This window comes from Coffea arabica, chromosome 6c (assembly GCF_036785885.1).
Source record: "Coffea arabica cultivar ET-39 chromosome 6c, Coffea Arabica ET-39 HiFi, whole genome shotgun sequence".
Classification (NCBI taxonomy): Eukaryota; Viridiplantae; Streptophyta; class Magnoliopsida; order Gentianales; family Rubiaceae; genus Coffea; species Coffea arabica.
In genome coordinates this window covers 22,542,333-22,564,571 of record NC_092320.1, presented here as the reverse complement: position 1 = coordinate 22,564,571, position 22,239 = coordinate 22,542,333, and the positions used below count along the sequence as shown (strand labels likewise).

General features: G+C 35.1%; 1 protein-coding gene across 1 annotated transcript; it reads right to left on the bottom strand.

Moving 5' to 3' along the window:
• Window positions 1–1,587: 1,587 nt before the first annotated feature.
• LOC113693156 (uncharacterized) lies at window positions 1,588–1,971 on the bottom strand. The gene has a single exon (XM_027211729.1). The coding sequence runs from the start codon at window positions 1,969–1,971 to the stop codon at window positions 1,588–1,590; it is 384 nt and encodes a 127-aa protein (XP_027067530.1).
• Window positions 1,972–22,239: the final 20,268 nt, after the last annotated feature.

Genomic DNA, 22,239 nt, shown 5'->3' with positions numbered 1-22,239 from the left:
AAATGTAGGTTTATGTCTTGGTTTCGAAACTCCATAAGATTCGTTTCAATCCGATAAGTGTTGTTTCAGATATGGATATTGTGCCGAAAGGTGTATTTGATAGTCTATGATGTGTATGTGGTTAATTTGAGATAAATTGGTGTTGCTTGTAGGATGGAAAAGTAAGAAAATTAAGGGGATATGCTGTCCAATCTTTGAAAGCATTTGATTGCTTTGAGTTTGAGTTGAAGGGCTTGGATTTGGGCAAGGCAATGATATATGATGGATGGTTCCTGAGCCGTGGAGGTGAGTGACCCTAAACTATTTCCAAAGCTACTTATGAACTATTTCCTACATTCTTTATTCAATTGCATATCATGCGTGCTTGCATGGGAGTTCATGGCATGATTTGACTTCAATGAGTTCTTAGGGAGTCTTGTGCTGAACACCAACGTTTCCATCACTTGTTTATGTTCATCTGGAGCTCAAAAAGGGGCTCCCTCTTACTGTTCAACGTGAAATGATCTATTTGAGCGTTGGATGTTTAAGTGCAATGATTTCACTGGCTCACCAAAGCAAAAATACGTACATTTGATCTTGGAATCATGACATCATCGAAATGCATTATTGTGAAATATATTTGATTACTGATTTTACTGGTTACTCGCTGAGTTTCTAACTCACCCCAAAACTATTTTATTTCCCCTCCACAGGGCTCGAGGCGAAGGAAGCGTTTGTATTAAAGTTCTTCGTATGAATGGTTGGATGATCTCCTGTACCGTTGGAGTTTTAGATTTATCTTGTGTAATATTTGAGACTATGATTGTACTTGTACTTATGTGAGAACTGAGGACTTTTGTTTTATTCTGAAAATTAGTATTGCTCGTATCTCTTGCGGTTTTAGTTTGTAGTATATGTAAATTGTGAAATTTTTGATGTATATTTAGGACTTATCTTGTAATTTATTTGAGAACTGTAGTGAACGACTGAGTCCCGACGAGAGTTGGGCAGGCGGCCCGCCGAACCCTTTGGTTCGCCTTAGGGGGAGGTGGGGCTGTCACAATTCTAATAGCCATATTGGGAAGGATCCTTCACACTTAACATTCTTAATCAACTTGACTGCAAATTGAGTCAGAGAATGACTACAACCATTTTTAGCTCTGGGAACAAAAGAAAATATGCAACAGTCAAAACCTGTTTTAGGTCATCAATGTCTTCTAGGATTGTTTGTAAGTTACAATCCTGAACATTGCCTGTGTTAATTGGGCTTACTACTACACTTTTGCAATCAAATTGGATCTCTATATTTGTCAATCCTACATCTTTTGTCATTTTCAGTGCACTTCTTATGGCTAGTGCTTCCTCTTTGGTTGCTTCCACTCTCCTCCTTTCAGTGATTCCTTTTGCTTTCATAATCCCTCCACGCCAGTTCCTAGCTATTATCCCCAACCCTATTCTTACTATTTTAGCTGAGATTGTTGCATCAGTATTTATTTTGATCACACCTTCCTTAGGTGGTTCCCAACCATGTTGCAGCTATCTGTCCGCTTCTGATGAAGTATTTGGTCTTGTATCTGTTTCAGTCTCTGCTTCATATTCAGTCCATTCCTACTGTGCTTTGTCCACTATCAGTTTTGCATCCACGTTCTTACTCTGGAATGTCATCTTGTTTCCAGCCTTCCAGATTTGCCATAATATATTGACCGTAAGCTTAATTCTATCCATTCCTTGTTCCTCCTTAGCGGATTGCATCACTGCATCCCACCATCTCCATATGTTACTTTGCAACTCAGTTATCCTCTCCCAACTCACAGGAACTATCTTCCACACCACTTGAGCCTTTGGACAAAAGAAAAAGATGTGCTCAATGGTTTCAGTATCCTCACCACAGCAATTACATAGGCTGCTTCCCTTCCTAATTCTCTTATAGATGGCTTCATTAACTGGCAAGCTATTCTGCAGGCACCTCCATAGAAAATGTTTTAGCTTCATCTTAATGTTTATACTTCATAGTCTTTTCCACATAGCGTGTTTCCTAATTTCCCAACTAGTTTTTGAGCTAGGTTCTATCCTTCGACCCTGAGTCTCACCCTCTGGTTTTGCTGTAGCATGTCCAGTCTTCACTATATACACACCAGATTTGCTATGTTTTTAGTAGAGTCTGTCCTTTCTTCTATATAAGCTGAGGGGAATGCTAGTTATGTACTCTACATCTTTTGCATTAAACCATTTCTGCAGGCAATCTGTCTTTCACTTCCCCTCTCAATCAATTCATGAACATGACATAACTGGCAATCAGCAGGCCTTACTATTGATACTCTTCCATTTTTCAAGCCAGGGATCCATCTATCCTGCCAGATCTTCACTGTCCGTCCATCTCCCACTCTCTTCCATAATCTCTTTTGTAATAACTCCCTCCTTGTGAATACTTTTCCAGCACTTGGATGCAGTATTTGGAGGATTCTTCTCTAGCCACTCTTTCTCTTTCATATATTTAGCTTTCAAAACTTTGCTTACTAACAAATTTGGATTGGTAACTACTCTCCATATTTGTTTTGCAAGCAGAGCTAGGTTGAAAGCTTCCAAGTCTCTAAAATCGAACCCGCCTTTCCCTTTGACTTCTAACAGTTTACCCCATCTAACCCAATGCAACTTGTTTTCTTTGTCCCCATCCCTCCACCAGAATCTGGCAATTCTAACACATATTTCCTTGCACATACCTTTAGGTAGTTTAAAGCATGATATAATGTATGTTGGCATTGCCATGAGAACTGATTTGATGAAAACCTCTTTTCCCCCTTGACTAAGCACCTTCTGTTTCCATCCTTGTAGCTTATTGTTTATTTTATTTTTCAGATATCCAAACACCTGGTTCTTAGCCCTCCCTATAGTCATAGGTAAGTCTAGATATTTTTCATTGTGTGCCTCTCTCATGCTATCCAGAACCTCACTGATCTCCTCTCTTATCTGGTTGGGAGTGTTTCTATTGAAAAATATTGCAGATTTGTCAAAGTTAACTACCTGTCCTGATGCTTGTCCATATTGCTGGAGGATCTCCTTCACCTTTAGTGCTTCCTGCTTGCTTGCTTTGCAGCACAATAGTGAATCATCTGTAAAAAACAAGTGAGAAGCCGTAGGGCTATCTTTGCAGATTTTAATGCCAGTTAATTGCTTCCCTTCCACAGCGTTCTTGAGTAAGTTAGAAAGCCCTTCAGTACAGATGATAAACAAGTAAGGAGATAGAGAATCTCCTTGTCGGATTCCTCTGTAAGGCCTTATATAGCCCACCTTTTGTCCATTCAGATTAAAGGAATATGAGACTATGGAAATACAAGCCATGGTCTAGTGAACAAAAGTAGGACAGAATCCCATGTGCATCATAAGTCTTCCTAAAAATTTTCATTCCACACTATCATAGGTTTTAGACATATCTAACTTTAGGGTCATGAAGGCTACTTTACCAGTCCTCTTACTTTTCAGAAAATGCAAAATTTCATGCGCAATAATAACATTGTCCAAAATTTGTCTCCCAGGGACAAAAGCAGATTGAGAGGGACTAATGCAGTGTTTAAGAACTTTTTTCAATCTATTAGCCAATACTTTAGAGATGATTTTATACAACACTGTGCATAAGCTAATTGGTCTGAAATTGGTCAACAGCACAGGATTGTCAACTTTTGGAATTAGGGAGATGGTGGTCTCATTCACAATTCTAAGTAAGTTGCCAGTATGAAAGAAACTGTTAATGGCATTGACAATATCAACTTTAATGATGTTCCAGTAGGTTTGGAAAAATAATAGAGGCATACCATCTACTCCGGGAGCTTTGTTAGGAAACATAGAGAAAGATAGCTTGCTTAATTTCCGTCTCATCCATATGTTTAATCAACTGCTCATTCATTAGACTGGAAATAGTGCGAGGTATACCCTGCAGCACTTCATCAAATTCCTTAGGATCAGTAGAGGTGAAAAGCTCCCTATAGTGCTGGCACAAATCGTCTTCAATTTCCTGTTCACTCCTACACCAATCCCCATTCAGCTTTTGTAGCATGCTAATCCTGTTTCGTTTTCTTTTTGTCATTACACTTATATGGAAAAAAGCTGCATTCTTGTCCCCCTCTTTAAGCCATATGCTTCTTGATTTCTGACTCCAGAACAGCTCCTCATCCTTGTAAGCTTTACTTTTTTTTTTTTTCTCAAACGGTATTCTTCTTATACATATATGAACTTGATAATACAAGATTTTAGTTACATAAAGGGACATTGGTCCTATTATCCTCCTGTATACTCTCTTAATTGTCCTCCTGTAAGCTTTACTTAATTGTCATCCTTGTAAGCTTTACTTAATTATCTTTTCAGGGATGCAATGACTCCATTATTGCATGGATCACATTTCTCTATTGCTATTTTCAGTTTCTCCTTGAGCTCTTGGATCTTTACCTTTGCATTACCTTTCATTTTTCTATTCCATTCGATCAAAGCTAGTATGCACTCCTTTATCGTTCTTACCACTTTGAACATTCTTGATCCATGTTGTTCCACCCCCATGCTCTTTTGATTACTGTATCTGATTCTTTGTCCTTTGCCCATCTTTGATCAAAATAGAATCTTCTTTTCACTTTCCTTTGTTGTGGGTTTGTATCCAGGATTAAAAGGTAGTGATCAGATGCCTCTTTCTCAATACGTTCACAGGTAGCTTTCTCAAATTTCTGCACCCAACTAACACTGCCTAAGCACCCATCCAATCTCTTCCTTATTTCTTCCTCCCCCTCCCACGTATTACTCCAAGTCCATGGTACCCCCACAGACCCTATATCCACTAGCTCATTCCCTTTAATGAAGGTATTAAAGGCCCTAAAGCTTCCCTCTGGCCTCTCTCTCCCTCCCTATTTCTCCCCATTGGAGCAGATATCATTAAAGTCTCCCACCAACACCCATGTCTCACCTCACCCTCTCTTTTTTTCCCCTATAACCTTCCATTGTTGCTTTCTTATGCTATCTTCAGTACTTGCGTAGATTTCTACCAGCCACCAGTGGCTATTGGTAGCCTGATCTACCACCCTTGCTTCAATGTACCAATCAGTACCATTCATATCCAGCAGACACACGTCATCTTTCCAGAACAGGGTTTGACCCTTTGCTCTCCTATTTGAGCTCATCACAAAGCTATTCTCAAAATTAATTTTTTTTGGCACATGTTTCATGAATTTTTCCTGATTTTTTGTCTCACTCAAAAACACTATGTTAGGAGAATGGAGATGCATTACCTCATTCAGTTGGGAATTGTCAAGGGACCTCCTGCACCTCGACAATTCCACACCACCACCTTCATTGGAAATGTGGAGGCATTTCGGGGCTAGCCTCCAATTCCTCTCCAAGATAACCAGCAGCCTTGTCCACTTTCATTATCTTATTTTTAGGAGCTTCTGTTATGTCTTCTTCCATTAAGTCCATGTCTTGCTTTGCTTCCTACACTTTCCTTTTCTCTCCAAACCCCCTAACATTTCCTCTATCAGTGATATCTCTTAATAGGGTCCTACTAGTTTTTAGACTCCTTCTCCATTGCTTCTTGTCTCCTTTCTTGCTTCCACTGACTGATGCCTGAAATTTGTCATCCACAGCTTCACAGTCTTGAGCCGATATACTTCTCTTATCAGACTTGTCCATCAATTCTTTTTTTGGATTTTCTTCTATAACCATGTCCTCTATGTGATGATCTTTATTTCTGTTCATATCTTTTTCCAGATCCACAGTTACCTTCATGATCTCTATTTTTCCCTCTCCTCTTTGCCATTTGCCTCCTCACTTCCTCCTCCCATCTGTTCCCCTTTCTCTACTTCTTTTTCCTGCTCTTTGTTTTCTCTCAGGATCTCTCTCCATTTCCTCTCAATTTCATCTTTTTTCTAGTTTCTATCCTTACTCTCCTTGTCGCTCCCTCTACATCTCGTTCCATCCATATCCTTAGCCCCTTTACTAGCTTGTTTCTCAGCTCTTGTTCCAGTCTCATTGTTTCCTTTTGTTATCACCATTACATCTTGATTCTCTTCTGTACTAGGCTTTTTCCAGGCTCTCAATGGTGACACCATGATGTTCCCCACTCTCATTCATGCTCCAAACTGTCCTTCTTTATTCGACTGCCTCTCACTCCTTTCTCCAGTACATGACTTATCCCTATGTCCTAAAATCCCGCAGTTATAGCAGAAATCTGGGCACCTCTCATATCTAAACTCAACCCAAGTATTTACTCCATCCATCTTCACTGAAGTTCCTCTCAGCAGAGGTTGAAAAATGTCAATCTCAACAAAGATCTTCATATGCTTGCCTTCTTCCCCCCCGGATGGGACTGTTACTTCCCTCACAGAGCTAAATAATTTCCCTAACTTGAACCCCACTGCTCTACATATCCAATGGACTGGAAGGTTCCAAATTTGTATCGATAGATGAGCAAGCCTAAAGTGGTTGAAGCTCCTTTCATACCCAACTTCCCACTCTTTTACCACAAGTATCTGGTTATCCATTATCCACGATGCTCCCAACAGGATTTTGTCACGATCCTCTTCTTTTTCCAGTTAAAACTAAAACAAGTTTGGTCCTAACTCAGTTACAATCATGTTTCTTGGATACCCCCAGGCATGGTTGGTAAAATTTTTTACTTCTGTGAAATTTGCTACCTTTTCACCTATCAACTTCCCAACTAAACTTCCGCTGCAATCTTGGACTCCCTCCTTTATATCATCACCACTGAGATCTATTCCCTCCAGCTCAGACTTAGAGAGATCAAATTTCCTAAATGCACGCTCTAATTCTTCTTCCATCCTTCAGAGTTTTAGAAGTGTTGGCACTACCTTTGCACTATTTCCCTTCTTAGAAGCACATATCGATTAAACCTGCAAATAAGAGTAAAAACACTGGATGAGAAAAAAAAATACTAAAAATTTCTAAAACACAACACAGCCAAGGCGACATCTCTCACTGCTACTATCTCGCACAAACTTAGCTTGGCAAACTACGACACACCTAGTGAGTTCCATCCTTCTAAAGTTTAAAGGATCATGGTTTCTTGCACACGTAAAAACAAAATACGAAGCTCAAAGATTGATTCTTTGGTGCTAAATAATGGCTTTGAGATTGTACGGAAGTTGAAGGGTCACTATTGTTAAACTTTGAAAGCTAAAAAGTTCTATCTGCTTTAGGTTGGCGCTAAATTTTCAAATTTTGAAGACTCCCATGTACAGGAGAGGAGCTCTCAAAGTAGAGAGAGAGGCTCTCAACATAGAGAGAGAAAGTTGGGCACATATTTTGTGGTTGTTGAAGTACAATTTTTGCTCACTGTTCATGGAAGAAAATAACAAGCTTTTAAGTCATGAAAATGAAGAGAAATTTTTCTTTCTTAATCTAAACAAAATAAATTTGAAGATATGATCTGCCACGAATTCCTTAAAATGCTGGAAATACATAATGGAAATGGGTGAAATGAGCCATAGGAACACATTTTTGTTATGTCTTTCTTTTTTTTTAAAAAAAAACTATTACTAGCAGGGGAGGAATGAAATTTAAAAGATGGGTGGGAAAGAAGGATTAGATTCCAGAACTTTTAAATTCTGAAATTTCAACCTTAACCTCTATATTTTTTCTTTAATCTAATACATCATATATACTGGTGTACCTACACACACAAGAAAACTGTGCATAGTAAAAAAACACGTGTCCATATTCCTTTTTTATATCTCCTTTTATTTTCTTCTCCATGCTCTTCCATTTATATATATATATATATATATATATATATATATATATATATATATATATATATAAATCAAGCATGCCTTTTGAGGATAACAAGCGAAAGTGTTCTCGAGTGACAATAAATAATAAAAAAGTAAAAGTATTCAACATCCTAATGCAAAATTGCACGCCCTTTGCAGATAATAGGTGAACATGTTCAAACTTTTATGGCAAAACTGCACTCCTTAGTATTAAGCATAAAACCAGCTGTGCTTCCCTTAAAATAACCTTCCCTCCTTCAAATAGGTAAGCATGTATATACCAGGAGAGAGCTCCAATTTTATTTTTAACTGACATCTGAATAGGTCTTTTGAGAATGGTAAAATTATAAAAGTATTAATAAAATAAATTGTATAAGTGTGTGTTGTAATTATAATATACTATTATTAGTTTTGTTATATTTGATAATTATTTCTTTTTAAAATGTACTATTATTTGTTCAATAAAAAATTTTATTTAATCATAAATACCAAACACCCGCGATATGCGGACACTCCACTAGTATTGTTCGAAAAAATGTAGCAATCCAAACACACATGGCCGTTTTTCATATTTGTGGGTAGTTCAAAACTGTCTTCGTGGTTTTCCATCAAGGACATTGTGCTCGTCATTCAAGTTGCACGGACTGGACCCAAGTATAGTGTAATTCACAGTCTAAGTAAGCCCAGTCACATGTACTTGAATTCTTCCGGCAGAAGTCCACACAAAATCTCCTGCCCAACATGGTCAAAAAATCCCTTTTCTTTTAGTATTTTTTTTCTGTTTGCAAAAAAAAGTAAAAAAAATCGTTAACATAGCAAAAGGTTAAAGATCTGTTCACTCGGACTTCCGGCATTGACTAGTATTCGCTCGTGAGAAGGCTGACACATCCCACGTTACGATGGAATGCTCCAAAAATTGAAATCTGAGCAGAGCTCCGACAGCAACAGGGAACAGCCGCCTCATAATACTGCATGCTTTGTGGAACCATCACATTCATATTCATGGCAAATATGTGCCTGCAAAATCAAAATCATAATGCAGCAGCCAAGCCACCGTTTGGTTGTTTGGAGACAAATGCCACAGCTCTCCTGTTTAGGTCCTTTGCCTAGTTCTTCTACTAACATGGTGGGGCTTTAGATGAAGTGTTGATAATAGAAAGGAAGGCCTAAAGTTAATCCAAATATTCCCAACCATACACTCATTATCTAAAGGATGGACTGATAGTGGTTTCAGAAAAAGTAATTTAAGTCCAAGGAGGCAAAGGACAAAGATGGAGAAATCATCCAATAAGAGCAAAAGCCTGTTTAGGTTTAACTGCCCAATGGCATGGCTGCTACTTACTACGACATTTCTCCTCCAGTGTGAATGGTAGTTTAGCAGGAATATTAAGTGACGATCGCTATCAAGTTTCCATCAATACAAACTCACTGTCCCAACGCTAGAATTTTATCATTCTTTGGATTTATTCCGTGATGTATTTGTACAATTTCTCTTATGTTGTAACTTTTCATAAGTGGTTTTTAACCGTTTCTTCAAACTAGGAGGCATAAGCCGGGAATGCGAGGTAACAAGCTATGTTTTAAAACTTGGACTGGGGCAATGACTAGGCTAAGTTCAGGGGCCGAGCGTCAATGAGTTCGACCTCGGCCAAACCTATTTAAAATCGGATGACATTATCATCATATTATAAATATATATAATGTTATAAACTATAAAAAGTACATACAGTTTGGTATTTTCTTTTTCTCTTACACATTTCCTACATATCATACACGCAAAATAAAACCAAACTTTGAAAACTCAAGCACATATAACCCAACCAATAACATCACAAATTAGGGATAACACATAGCTTAATAAAATTCAAAAGCATTAAAGTCTGACTCCAATTTGATATTTTCAAATTCTAAGTCTATAACTAAATGTATGAGACTTATTTGAAAATAGACATCAAAATTGATGCTGCAAATGACATTAGAAAAAGTTTTAGCAACTTTGATAATAATTTAAAAAGTACTAGGGGAAAACTGAAATGTTCAAAAACTTAAAGTAGCTATCTTTAGTTTCTCAATTCTCACTCTATGGCCTACATATGCTATCAACATAGTTGCATTCACGTTTCTGGAACTTCCGTTCCTATTGCCTCTCTTTCACACTTTCGTCTTCTGGCTTTCCTCGTGTCTTTTAATCTTTTCTTTTATCAATTTTGGCTTGTAGTTCTGGATTTTCATCTTTGATTCTCTTTTCTATATTTATCAAACAAAAACATGAAAACTTATTAATTTTTTTCTCTTCTATCCATTTGCCTTTCTTTTTTTCTTCTCTTATTTTGCTTCTTGATTTAGATCTGCAAATTTTTCTTCTTGATCTTAGATTTGTATTACTTGTTTAGATCCATAAATGGCAGCAAATTCACTGTTATAGATTTGCTTGAAAAACAAGGAAAGAAAGACTGATTCTTCTTCTTCTTCTTTTTTTTTTGGAAAAAAATGTTGCAAAACTTTGGGAAATCAAGAACCGAGTTTTCAAAATTCCAGGTTTTCCCCATTCAACCCGTTTGTTGAACGGATTTGACCAAGTCTTTTGCCAATTGGTTTTCTAACTAAGCTTGGACTGAATGCCTCACCGGTTCTTGGCTCAGCTGATTGAACCAGTCGATCCAGTCCGAATTTGAGAACTTAGATAACATGAAGCTTTCTGCGTGCCCACTTGAGTACATATCTAACAATTAGTTATTACGGCAGCAAATGGACGGCTCAAGTCCAATTTTAATTTAATCGAATCGAATTTGATCCAATTTTATCAAGTTTGAACTCGGATTCGAACTTGATGAGGTCTCCATGTAAAACTCTGTAAAACTTGCATTAGAATTCAACCTCAAGTTTGAGCCAAATTGAACTTAGACAAATAAAATCTATTTTTAAAATAAATAATATAGACATTTCACTTTAATAAATAATTACAAAAATATGAGATACACACATGTAATGTCACTGTTAAACCTGCAGGATTAGCCTGCAAATCCAATGAAATATTGGCCACAGGATTCTTTACGTCACTCTTCCAAGAAAGTCGACTTCTCTCACGGATGGAAATCAATCATCTCATTCTAAAGAGAGCTCTTTCCAACTTCATTTGGATCTTCAAATTGTCTCCCTGTCTTATTTTTTGTCGTTGCTGAAGTACAATTTTTGCTCACTGTTCATGTAAGAAAATAACAAGCTTTTAAGTCATGAAAATGGAGAGACAAAATTTTCTTTCTTAATCTAAACAAAATAAATTTGAAGATATGATCTACCGCTAATTCCTTAAAATGCTGGAAATACGGAATGGAAAATGGTGAAATGAGCCGTTTGAACACATTTTTGTTATGCCTTTCTTTTTTGTTTGTAAAAAAAATTTTAGGGGAGGAATGGAATTTAAAAGACGCAGACGAGGAAAGTAGGATTAGATTCCAAAACCTTTAAATTCTGAAATTTCAACCTTAGTCAGAATATTTCTTTTTTAATCCAATACCTCGTATATACTAGAGTGCCTACGCACGCAAGAGAAATATGCACAATAAAAAACACCTGTCCATATCCCTCTTAGTCTAAATTCATAAGTAGCTGATAAAGTTACTCCTTAAAGGATGCAAAAAATTTCCAAAGAAACTATTCAAAATGGATTCCGTTAAGTTTAATGGATTCCGTCATCTTTACAATTTAATTCAAAATATGAGATGTCATATTGTATGTTTCGAAGCGACGAAGAGCTTTTCTGTATATTAGATCTTCTGTATATTAGATTTATCATGGTGGCTTTTTTGTCAATTTGACTTCGCACCTCTTGGTTTTTTGCTTTATCTGGATAGATGATGATTGATCCCAATGAGGTCCCATGGGCGGTAGCCATTTACATATTACTTCTCCAAAACTCAAATTCTTCGATCATCCATTCACTGAAAATCAACATGAATCAGATATAAGCCAAAGTTTTTGAAACCCCAGAAAGCAATTTAGATAACACTAAAATCAGTATGATGAAAACACACTTGATATTAGACCTCCTCATGTAATACTTGAATAATAAAAGACTAATCTTACCATGTGATGGAGAAGATTTAGTAACATATAGCATACACGCTATACCCATAAGTGGCTTATATGTATCATGAACATGCTTATTCACAACAAACATTCTAAGAACATTTATTTCTGGTAAATAATAACCTTAATTTAAATTCTTGGTAAGATAATCAGTAGAAGGTGAATGATGACTATACCCATGATATCTTGCATGTAATATCTATATGCCTATTAATATAATATCAATAAGCTTATTAAAACCAACTTTTGGAAACTTTCACTTTATGAAAAATAATCACAAAGAATACATTGTCTAATGAGCAAAACACATGCAATTTTCCATTCTTGTCATCAAACATTTGTACCTGGAAGTCATCTTTGGTGTCTATGCATAGGCTTCCAATTTCTTTATTCAGGCGGGCCAGGCATTTGTCAACATCACTAGTTGCTGATAAATGTTCGACTGAACTGAACCATGTGAATTCATCCTTTCAAGCCTGCAAAAACATTTGAAGTGTGCAAGGTTACAAGTTCATGACTAATTTACCTAGCTAGTGGAAACAAGATAAATGGTAACTTAGAAAAACAACGAATGTGTAGACTGGAAAGATTATTTTGAGTTTCATACTTCTTAAAGCTTTGTCGACAGTAAATGATATTAAATGAAACAAGTCCTAGAACTAAGAAAATGAAATTATTGGATTTTTTATCGTCTTTACTAAATTCATGATAAATAGCAAGTAGACTTTTGTGTGATTACTTTTCTAGGCTATTACATCCATATTGTAGACTAACATTTGCCATTTTTTGTAAATGCAGTAGAGGGAATTCGAACCGTGGTCTTGGACCATCCTGACAATGTTTGCTAACTCCGTTTTCCTGGACCATGTGATGTCAACTCCAATTTACCATGCCCAGATCTTTGTAAATCGAAAACTCCAAAAGATTGGGGCAATATTTCTGGCTATTGTCTGGGAAATTCTACCGAGTCCAATTGTCTTTGTGATTATGAATGTTAGAAGAAGCCGATGCTAACACATCTTGAAACTCTACATTTTTCATTAATAAAGACTAATGAATTTTCTTGATTTTAAGCTTTGTTGCAATGCCAAAAAAAAAAAGGAAACCTTTGTTGCAAACATTTTGATAGATGAACATACCAAATGCAAATGATCACCCAACATTTGAAAAAAAAAAAAAAAAAAACCGAGAAACCAGTTACATAGCAGTCTACCAGGAAGAGGTATAGCTCTTGTGAAAATTCGACTAAAGGAAAAATATTTTAGAATCTACAAATACGAAGAATCTCATATATAATATCCAATAATTGTATTTAACATAAATATTCGGAATTGAATTTTATACAAACTTGTATAAACATTTTTTACAGGGATGACATCGATTGTGATGATTTTGTTAGCTTGATTTAAAATCTTATATATAACCTATGCACAGACCAAGCCAAAGGGACCGTATCATATACTGATTATGTCTGATTTTCAATAAATATTAAGCCAGCTGACCCAATTTTTTTTTTCGATTAAAGTTTGAGTGAATTCGACACCAATCGCTACTGTGGTCAAACTATATTCTTCGAATCATAATTTATAAGTTGTTTAGCGAGTTTTTACATATCATCAGCCAATATAATCCTGATAGAAGTTTTACACACGTATATTGGGAGTCTTGTTAAGAATGTTAGTGCTTGGTTTGAGTCGTAATTTCGGTGCTCAACTTCACAAGATATATAATTTGTTTGGATACAAACTCTAATAAAGCTAGAGGTAAAACCCATACCAGAGCCTAATGGATTTGGGCTTCGGGATCTATTTGTCATTAGACCATCTTAGATCCACACCACAATTAATTTGTTTAGATTCAAACCCTGGTCTAAAGGCGTATAGACATCAAATTTTTTTTAATTTTTAATGTTTTTTTAAATTTTTTCTATCTGTTGAATTATTTATTTTCTTACATTTTAATGTGCATTTTTCTCATTTTCATAGGTTTGTTTTAGAAAAAAAAAACAACAAAAAAAAGAGAAAAAAAAGAAAATCAAGAAATAAAAATCATTCTAATCATTTTTGTTTTACCAAAATCATATTAACCCATTTCTACTAAGGATGGCAATGGGGACGAGCACCCGCGGGGGTACAAATGGGGGCAGGGAATGGGGCGGGGGATGGGGTAACATACACCCGCCCCATCCCCCGCCCCGTCCCCCGCATAATATATATATATATATATATAAATATACAAAAGTAACAAAATCCCTAACTGTTCAAGGTATTTTTGGTTAGTGTTTGGGAATTCTTCCTCTCTCCTATTGTTCTGAAAAATGCTTGGACATACAAGGAGAGTTTTGCTTTCCGTATAGGCTTGCTTCTGATTTTTTTTTGCTTCATGTACTAGGCTTTTGTGTGCATAAATTTCTGAGTTGTTCAATCCTTTTAGATAGCCATGAATATAACTTATTATGGTGGGGGTCATCTTTAACTAATTAGTTCTAAAAAATGCTTGGACATACAAGGAGAGTTTTGCTTTCCGTATAGGCTTGCTTCTGATTTTTTTTTGCTTCATGTACTAGGCTTTTGTGTGCATAAATTTCTGAGTTGTTCAATCCTTTTAGATAGCCATGAATATAACTTATTATGGTGGGGGTCATCTTTAGCTAATTAGTTCAGGAGACTTGTGAATGCTATTACTTAATGGAAAAAGTTCTATATTGTTGTAAAACTATGATGTGGCTTTGGATATGAATCTCTGGCATCTTATGTACTAATACTTATTTTACGGCAATTAAATGGTTTAACATTTTAGTATTATAAAAAAAAATAGCCATGGATATATGTATAATGCTGAAATAACTCCAAATGATATATTTTGCTTAGGAGATGGGCTGGTAACTGAAAAGTCAGATATACATAGAGGAGCAATCAAGTGTAATGTAATAAAAAATTTAATAAATTATTGTAAATGAACATTTTATGATAAATTGATTTCTTTTCTCCCAAGAGACCGCGGGTGACCGCAAGGAAAACGGGACGAGGCGAGGCGGGGGGTGGGGAGCAAGGGGCGGGGGATGGGACAGGGGACAAGGAGAGTTATTTGACAACAGGGCGGGGGATGGGGGAAGGAACCCCCGCCCCATTGCCATCCCTAATTTCTACACTCCATCCGCATAACATTTCTTCTCATTTTGGCAAAAAAAAAAAAAAATTCATGATTTTAGCTCATGCACCTTCCTTTTCATTAGGTGGGAAGACCGTCATTTTGGCTAACCTAATACTCCACCCTCAATTAACTCTCTCGGCGATTCATTTTTCTTGTTTTCAACACTCAACATTTCCAGAGAACAAAAGGGCAGACAGAAGAAAAAATTGAGAAGACAGCTCTCGGCTCTCTCTCAAAAGGGTTAGACTCAAAAAAAAAAAAGGAGGAACCAACTTACTCCAACTCTTGAAGTCACTCTCGGCTCTCTGTTTTCTCTCAACTAGAAAAGCACACAAAAGGAGCAAGAAGCACGGTCGATCACATTCGGCTCCCTCTCTTTTCTCTTAACACACTCACACACAAAAAAGAGACAGCAACCGGTTGGATTGGAGCTTGTAATTTCATCAAAATTTTAGTCAAGAGACTACAATCTTCATTGAGGTATTTCTTTTTTTTCTTTTTTCCAGCTTTTTTCTTTCCTTAATTTATTAAATTGAATACATGTTTTGATGCTTATTTGTCCCTTGGTTTCGTTTGTTGTTGTTGTTACTAATGTTATTGAAGTTTTGGGATAACCCATGAATAAAAGTTAAAAGAAAAGAGAATCGGCTCTGTGAATGCATGTTAATTGTTTGAAAAAATGCCAAAATGGAAAAGACGAATTTTAGGGACTGTTTTGCCTTAATGTAGTCTTTTGTTGTTGTTTTCTTGTTAACTAAGATCATAGTTGTATTGTTGAAGTTGTGAGGAGTGTTATAGTATAATTTTTAGGATTTTTGGTGAAACATTTAAGTGTTTAAAAAATATAAAAACTGGGCTGTCTTTTGCTATTTTGGCCACTTTGGGGTCAATTTTTTGTAAAATCTAACCTCAAAAACGGATTTTACGCGAAAAATCGAGTGAGGGTGTGTATTTTGGTAAAATTTGGCGACAGGAAACTTCGCCGGCAGTCCGCCGGCGGCCGCCATGGCCACCAGCTGAAGCTTCTTCAGTAGGCCGGATAAGAAGAAGACGAAACGGAAGTGGAATGAGGAGAAAAAGAAGAAGAAGAAGAAGAAAAGAAAGGAAAGAAAAGAAGGAAAAAAAAAAAGGGTTTGGGCTAATGTTTCTTTTAGGTGGGCTTGTGGTTATCTTTGGTTGGGTTTTGGTTTATTTCTTTTGGGTTTCGGTTTGGGCTGGAGGTCAGAGATCATGTTTCTTTGTTGGGTTTTTGGGATAAAAAGATAGGCTGGCCTGCTCGCTGCTCTGGACTTTTGGCTGGGCTTAAGTAGTGTTCGGCCCAAAGAAATAAAATAATGGCCCGATGGCCTTTTTCTTGCCCATATCAGAAACTGAAATTTGCACTTTAACTCCTGATCTTTGGAGTAGTTTTAAATTTCTTTCAATTAGGTCCTTAAATTAATTGTACTTTGGTCCTTAAACTTTATCTTTTATTTAATTTTGACCTTTAAACTTTGGAAAAATATATTTTTGACCCTAAAAGTTTATCAATTTTTGCAATTCAGTCCCTAATGAATTTTGACTCTTTTTATTATGATTGTTTCTTTTCTTTAATGGTTAATTATGTTACTTTTGAGTATATTTAACTTATAATTTTTAGATGTTCTTAAGTTTCTTTACATTTGACATGTTAAGGTGAATTTAGTATTTTTTATCATTATTATTATTTTCAATTAAATTGGTACCATGATTCTTTTGTTTATTTTGAGTATAAATAGGGCAATTTGACTTCCATTTAGTCACCGCTTCAAAAGGGAGATACCCCTATTATTATTTAAATGTCAATTACGTGCTCTTATGTGCTCCTACGTGTTCCTATGTGTTTATATATTTTCATATGTTTTATTTATTTGATTTAAATGTTTATTCAAATTTTCTTATATTTGTTTAGTTAATTTTTTTTATATATAATTATTTGAGAGGCATTTAAATACCTTAAGATGTAATAGATAGGTAATATTTTTTACAAAAATTGTAATTAGATAGACCATTGTAATAGATAGGATAGGTAGGTTTATTTCATTCTTTCCCCATATAGATTGTAATTAGGCTCTCCGATATAATAGGTAGATTGTGTGTTTATGTGGCTTATGTGTTATATGCTTTATCCGCTTTCCTTAGGATTTTTGCATCTAGTTATTATGTTTACGTGTTACGTGCTATGTGTTCTTATGTGTTTATTTGTTTTAATTTATGCCTTATTTGTTTTATTATGTATTATTAATGCATGACGTCACCATACTAGTCCAACGCTAGTTGTGGCTTCTCCCTCCGTTTATTTGCTAGTTCAACGCTAGTAAGGATTTTTAGAAATGAACTAGTCCAATGTTAGACCCTTATATCGTTCGTGCGTTAGATTCATTTTGTGTGATATTCATTACATTTTCATGCATATTTTTAGGATCTTTTGTCATTTGCATAATATTTCTTATTATATTATCCCTACCCTCTATATGTGTTAATTATATCATTTAGAATTGCATCTCATTTAAGAAATTGTAAAAATAAGTTAGTTTATTTGCTTGTTCATGTTAGGAGAATTATTCTTCAAACATGGGAAATGAGTGATTATAACTTCTTAGTTTAAATACCCCATCGATCCCTGTATAAGAAAATTATATCACGAGTTTTTGTTTTTCGTACCCATTATGTTGCATTCCTATTCTTTGGCCACTTATATCTAGATATATAATTTAAGTTTCTTTTCTATGCATGAATTTCATTCATGCATGCTCGTGACCTCTTCAAGGAATTATTTTGGCCTTCGCAATCAATGCGATTGGTATCAATTAAACTCTTGAATGGATATTTTGTCCCTTTCGATATTTATAAATTTAGATTTGCATCCATATAGAAAACATCCAAATGTGATAAAATTAAGGGTTAGATTAGGAAAGTTTTGACTAAATCTCGCAATTAGCTTAGACTAGGTTGAAAAGGTGCCTTAGATTTGAGTTAATCGAACCTTTGCCTTCCCTTTCTTCAACCGTGACTCCCGAATTCATTTTCTCTTGTTTTTCAAAGACCTGGAGTTGTCGAAAAGGATTTTATTTTATTTTATTTTTGTAAAAATATTTTTGGGGTGATTTGGTACACCCAAACTCAATACCAAGTGGCGACTCCTATTTTCCTTAAAACCCTTTTTGACTAAATTTTTGGATCCAAACTATCACATTTTTTAAAGACCCATTTTAGGTTCTTTTTCACATATTCTTTTCACATATTTTAAATAAAATCACATCTTTTATAAACACCTTTTATTTTCATCGCGAAAAATAGGGCGTGACAAGGCGTACAGGGGACCTAACGTGTACTGACCCATGAAATCCATAATTTCACATAATTCTTGTGACTTTGCGTCATTGACCAATTTTATTTACCATGATTAGTGTTCCGCAAAATGTTGTTTGAGAAAAAAATTTAAGTTTTAATAGTTTTGAAACTTGCTTGAGGAAAAATATGTTCTGATTAACAAAATATATGGTGAAAGATCGACAAAGATTCTTCCAAAAATAAATGTGTTAACATGAATATATGTAGTAACTGTAATACAAAACATGCTTGTACGCATATACATTTATGTATGTATGCACTATTCTATGTGGTATTATCTAAATACGTATAAATGGGTGAAATTTATATATGTGCTATTATCTTAATAATATTATGTGTTATTATCTATGTGTTTATAGGCTGAGTTTGGGTTGGGTTTAGATGGAAAAAATTTAGATCCCAACCAAACACATATGTTGTCACCCTTAATTTGAGAAATATGCATTATATATTTATATTTCATGGGCTATACTTGTTGATTTCTAGCTAAAACATTTCCATTCACATTTTATACCAAATGTAATTAGTACGGCTGGTGATACTGTCAGAGCAATAATTTTCTTGCCAGAGCAATATTTATCCAAATACCAACATGACCCTCAACTATTCAACACCATATATTCTCATCGATTCTCTTGGCCCATTATCCACCAATTATTTCTTTTCTTCTCTCTCTAGTTAATTGAATTGAATAGCTTGCCTACCTCTTCTATCTCTTTAATTTATTTATCTATTATTTTCGTAACTCATTGATTTGGTTTCGAGTTTTTTACCATATTTTTTTCTTATATCGTAATTCTTTTACTCTAAAGCACTCTTATTCTTAATTTTCAAAGTCATACTTAAAAGTTATTTTGCTTTGCAAATACAATATGATTTAACTCAAACAACTAACAATCTAAAATGAAAATAGTCAAAAAAATGTACACACACTTTTCCTTCAATATTCATGGGACATAGAATGTAACAATTAAAAAAAATTTAATCTAGTCATTAGAAAATATGGACGCACGTTGAAATCAATATTCATATAATAATTAGAAAAGTGGAAAAGATAGTGAAGTTTATAAGAAGATTAATTGCACACTAATACATTAAACAAGCAAAATTCAAAGAAATAGAACATGTTGCATATATCATAGGATTGTATTTGAATGACATTATAATAGCAATCACACAGTTTTTCCATGATCTTTAATAAAAAAAATGCGAATTAAAAAAAATATAGTAGACCCTCAAGATTCTAATTTTATAAAATGGAAAAAATGACATTAGTATTGATGATTAGATGTGGCCTAATGACCTCTCTCTTCTCTTGCTAATGAATATGAGCTTGTCCATTAAACCAACCATTGCACCATAAAGATTTAAGGTTCAGGTAAAACTGATGAACCATCCAAGAGTAGGTAAAGCACTCATAATAAGATGCACTTGGAACATGGAGGAGGTATAAGCAAATCGCTGGAATTTGTAATAATGTACTGATAGTGATGAAAAACATAATGGAATAAAAGAAAAAAAAAATTTGTGAGCAGAGATTATTTAATAGAAAACATAATGAATAAAAGCAAAGAAGGAAGAAAAAAACGCTTACTGATAGTGATGGAAAAATAGCAAGAGCAAAGTGGAGAAGAGTATTGTGCAAAAGATCTTGAATCACATGCTACAAAAGTCTCAACAAAATGAAAACAAATTGCAAAATAGGAAATAGGGAGAGAGATGGGAAGGCAAGAATTGAAGGGGAAGTGAGAGAAGTAGACAAAACCTCGTTCTGTTAATGAGAAAAAGAAAGGAAATGAGTAATTGGTAGATAATGAGTTCAACAACAACAATTAGAATATATGGCATTAATTAATTGAGAGTAATATGGGTGTTTGGATAAATATTACTCTGGTAAGAAGATTATGGCTCTAGCATTATAGCTAGCCAATTAGTACTCATCAATTCTATTGCCCTATAAGTATTAATCACAAGTATATAATTAATGTTTCAAAAAAATATAGCAAGGCTAAAACTGGTGCAGTACAGTTCTAGTTGAAAGCCAGCATTTACTTCATTATTGCATTCAAATGGATCCTAATCTAACAAGTCAGTTAATATTCAAATGGTTAATTTTATACGCTAGGAGTACGCTAAGAGGTCATGGCTTTGCAATTTAGAAATGATATGAATCCATTCGGTTCTCAGTCATTATATGTACAAAATAATCTACTTGACTAGAAAAGAAGGTGGATTTGGAGAGTTTGGCTAGTAAGGGAGTGTAGTCTCCTGGTTCCCAAAACACTCTGGAGGTCAGAGGCATGAGTCTTTACTCAAGGACTTAAAATAGGATGACGTTTAAAAAACCAGACGCAATCAAGGATTGTGCAACAAAAAGATTCATGGAGTTTCTAAGGCCAATAGTTCATAAATCATTACTCAATGAAAATGGTAGAATTCGGATTCCTACAAACCTATTTGTGGTTAATTTTCTGAAACAAGCATATGCTTCTTGTAATACATGCTTTGTCTTTAATTGTCAAGTCGTTGAATTTAGGCTAAAGAACGCTAACCATGCATTGCTAGTCTTTTGAAAGATAGAGTTTAGATGCATATTTTGCTGAATTCACACGGAAATTAACCAGTGAAGTACAGATATGCAAAGCAGAGACTTTGTAGTGGTGCAGCTGATTCCATAATTATCTTTTGTTTGACAAGATAAGATTTGTACGCATGCATTTGTGGTCTTCCTGATTAGGACAACTAGCCCTCTAAAAGGATCTCTTAAAAATCAAGTCTGCAGATTGATTTTCTAGCTTGAACCTAGTCAGAATTATGTTGCAAGTGAAAAGATAAGAATAAACCTACTACCCTTGTACCCTCTAGAGCTCAACCACTTGTATCCCAACTCTCATATCCTTAACTCCCAGGTTTATCAACAAAATTATGGTTTTTAATGCAACTAGAAAGTGATGCGAATTGCTTGGACAAACAATCCCGCAGTTTTTAGTATGTTTAAGATGGATAATTACCATATTTATGTTTCTAGCTGACTAGGTTTAGCAGTTGTATGCTTCTGCCATATTAACATGCATGAGATTGACAGATTCGCCATTCTTTTTTTCTATGGACAAATAATATCGTTATATTCCTGAACAAAAAGTTGAAAAAGAGAGATCAAAGGGGATACCTACCGAGTGAAAAGGTTGAAGAAAGATGACCTCTCAAGTTTTGTTGGTTATCCATCTTTCGTCTGACCCTATATCATGACTAGGTTCATCCATTCTCCAGAAAACAGCATGTGGCTTGTGAATGGTAATTACATGCAGAAACTGCATGTGTGGAGACAGGAGAGCTCTATAAATAGAGTGAGCTAACAAGGGGCAAAAGCATAGATTATTTAATAGAGCATTAGATGCTCTCTAGAGTTCCCTCGAAACACTTCAATGGGGACAATTATTTTCTGCCTCAGTTAGGCCAAAGAATTCAGCCTAGTGAAGTGTTTGGGGGAACTCCTGAGTTCATTTGATACATATCAACAATTTTGACAAAGCGAGTTTTTTATAGGCGCTCTTAGAAGACCTCATCATTATTCTCTCTCTAGCCTTTTTTTTGTTTTTTTTGTTTTTAATCTTTTTCAATACTGGATAAACTTTCTCAACAAATTTCTCTCTTAGCCTTCCGTGGATGCTTTTTCATGTTAAACAACTATGTAAATTTCTTATCTCTTATCTTTTGGACTTGCAGGTACGTTAGGAAGGTTTCGACTTTTATTTTCTTCATATTTTTTGCTCGAAATTCTTTGGGTTTAGTAATGGTTCTTCTTTTTGTCTTCATATTTTTTTTTTCTTAATAGGTATCGAATTTTTTATGTTAATAATTTCACCTTGTATATTAAGGA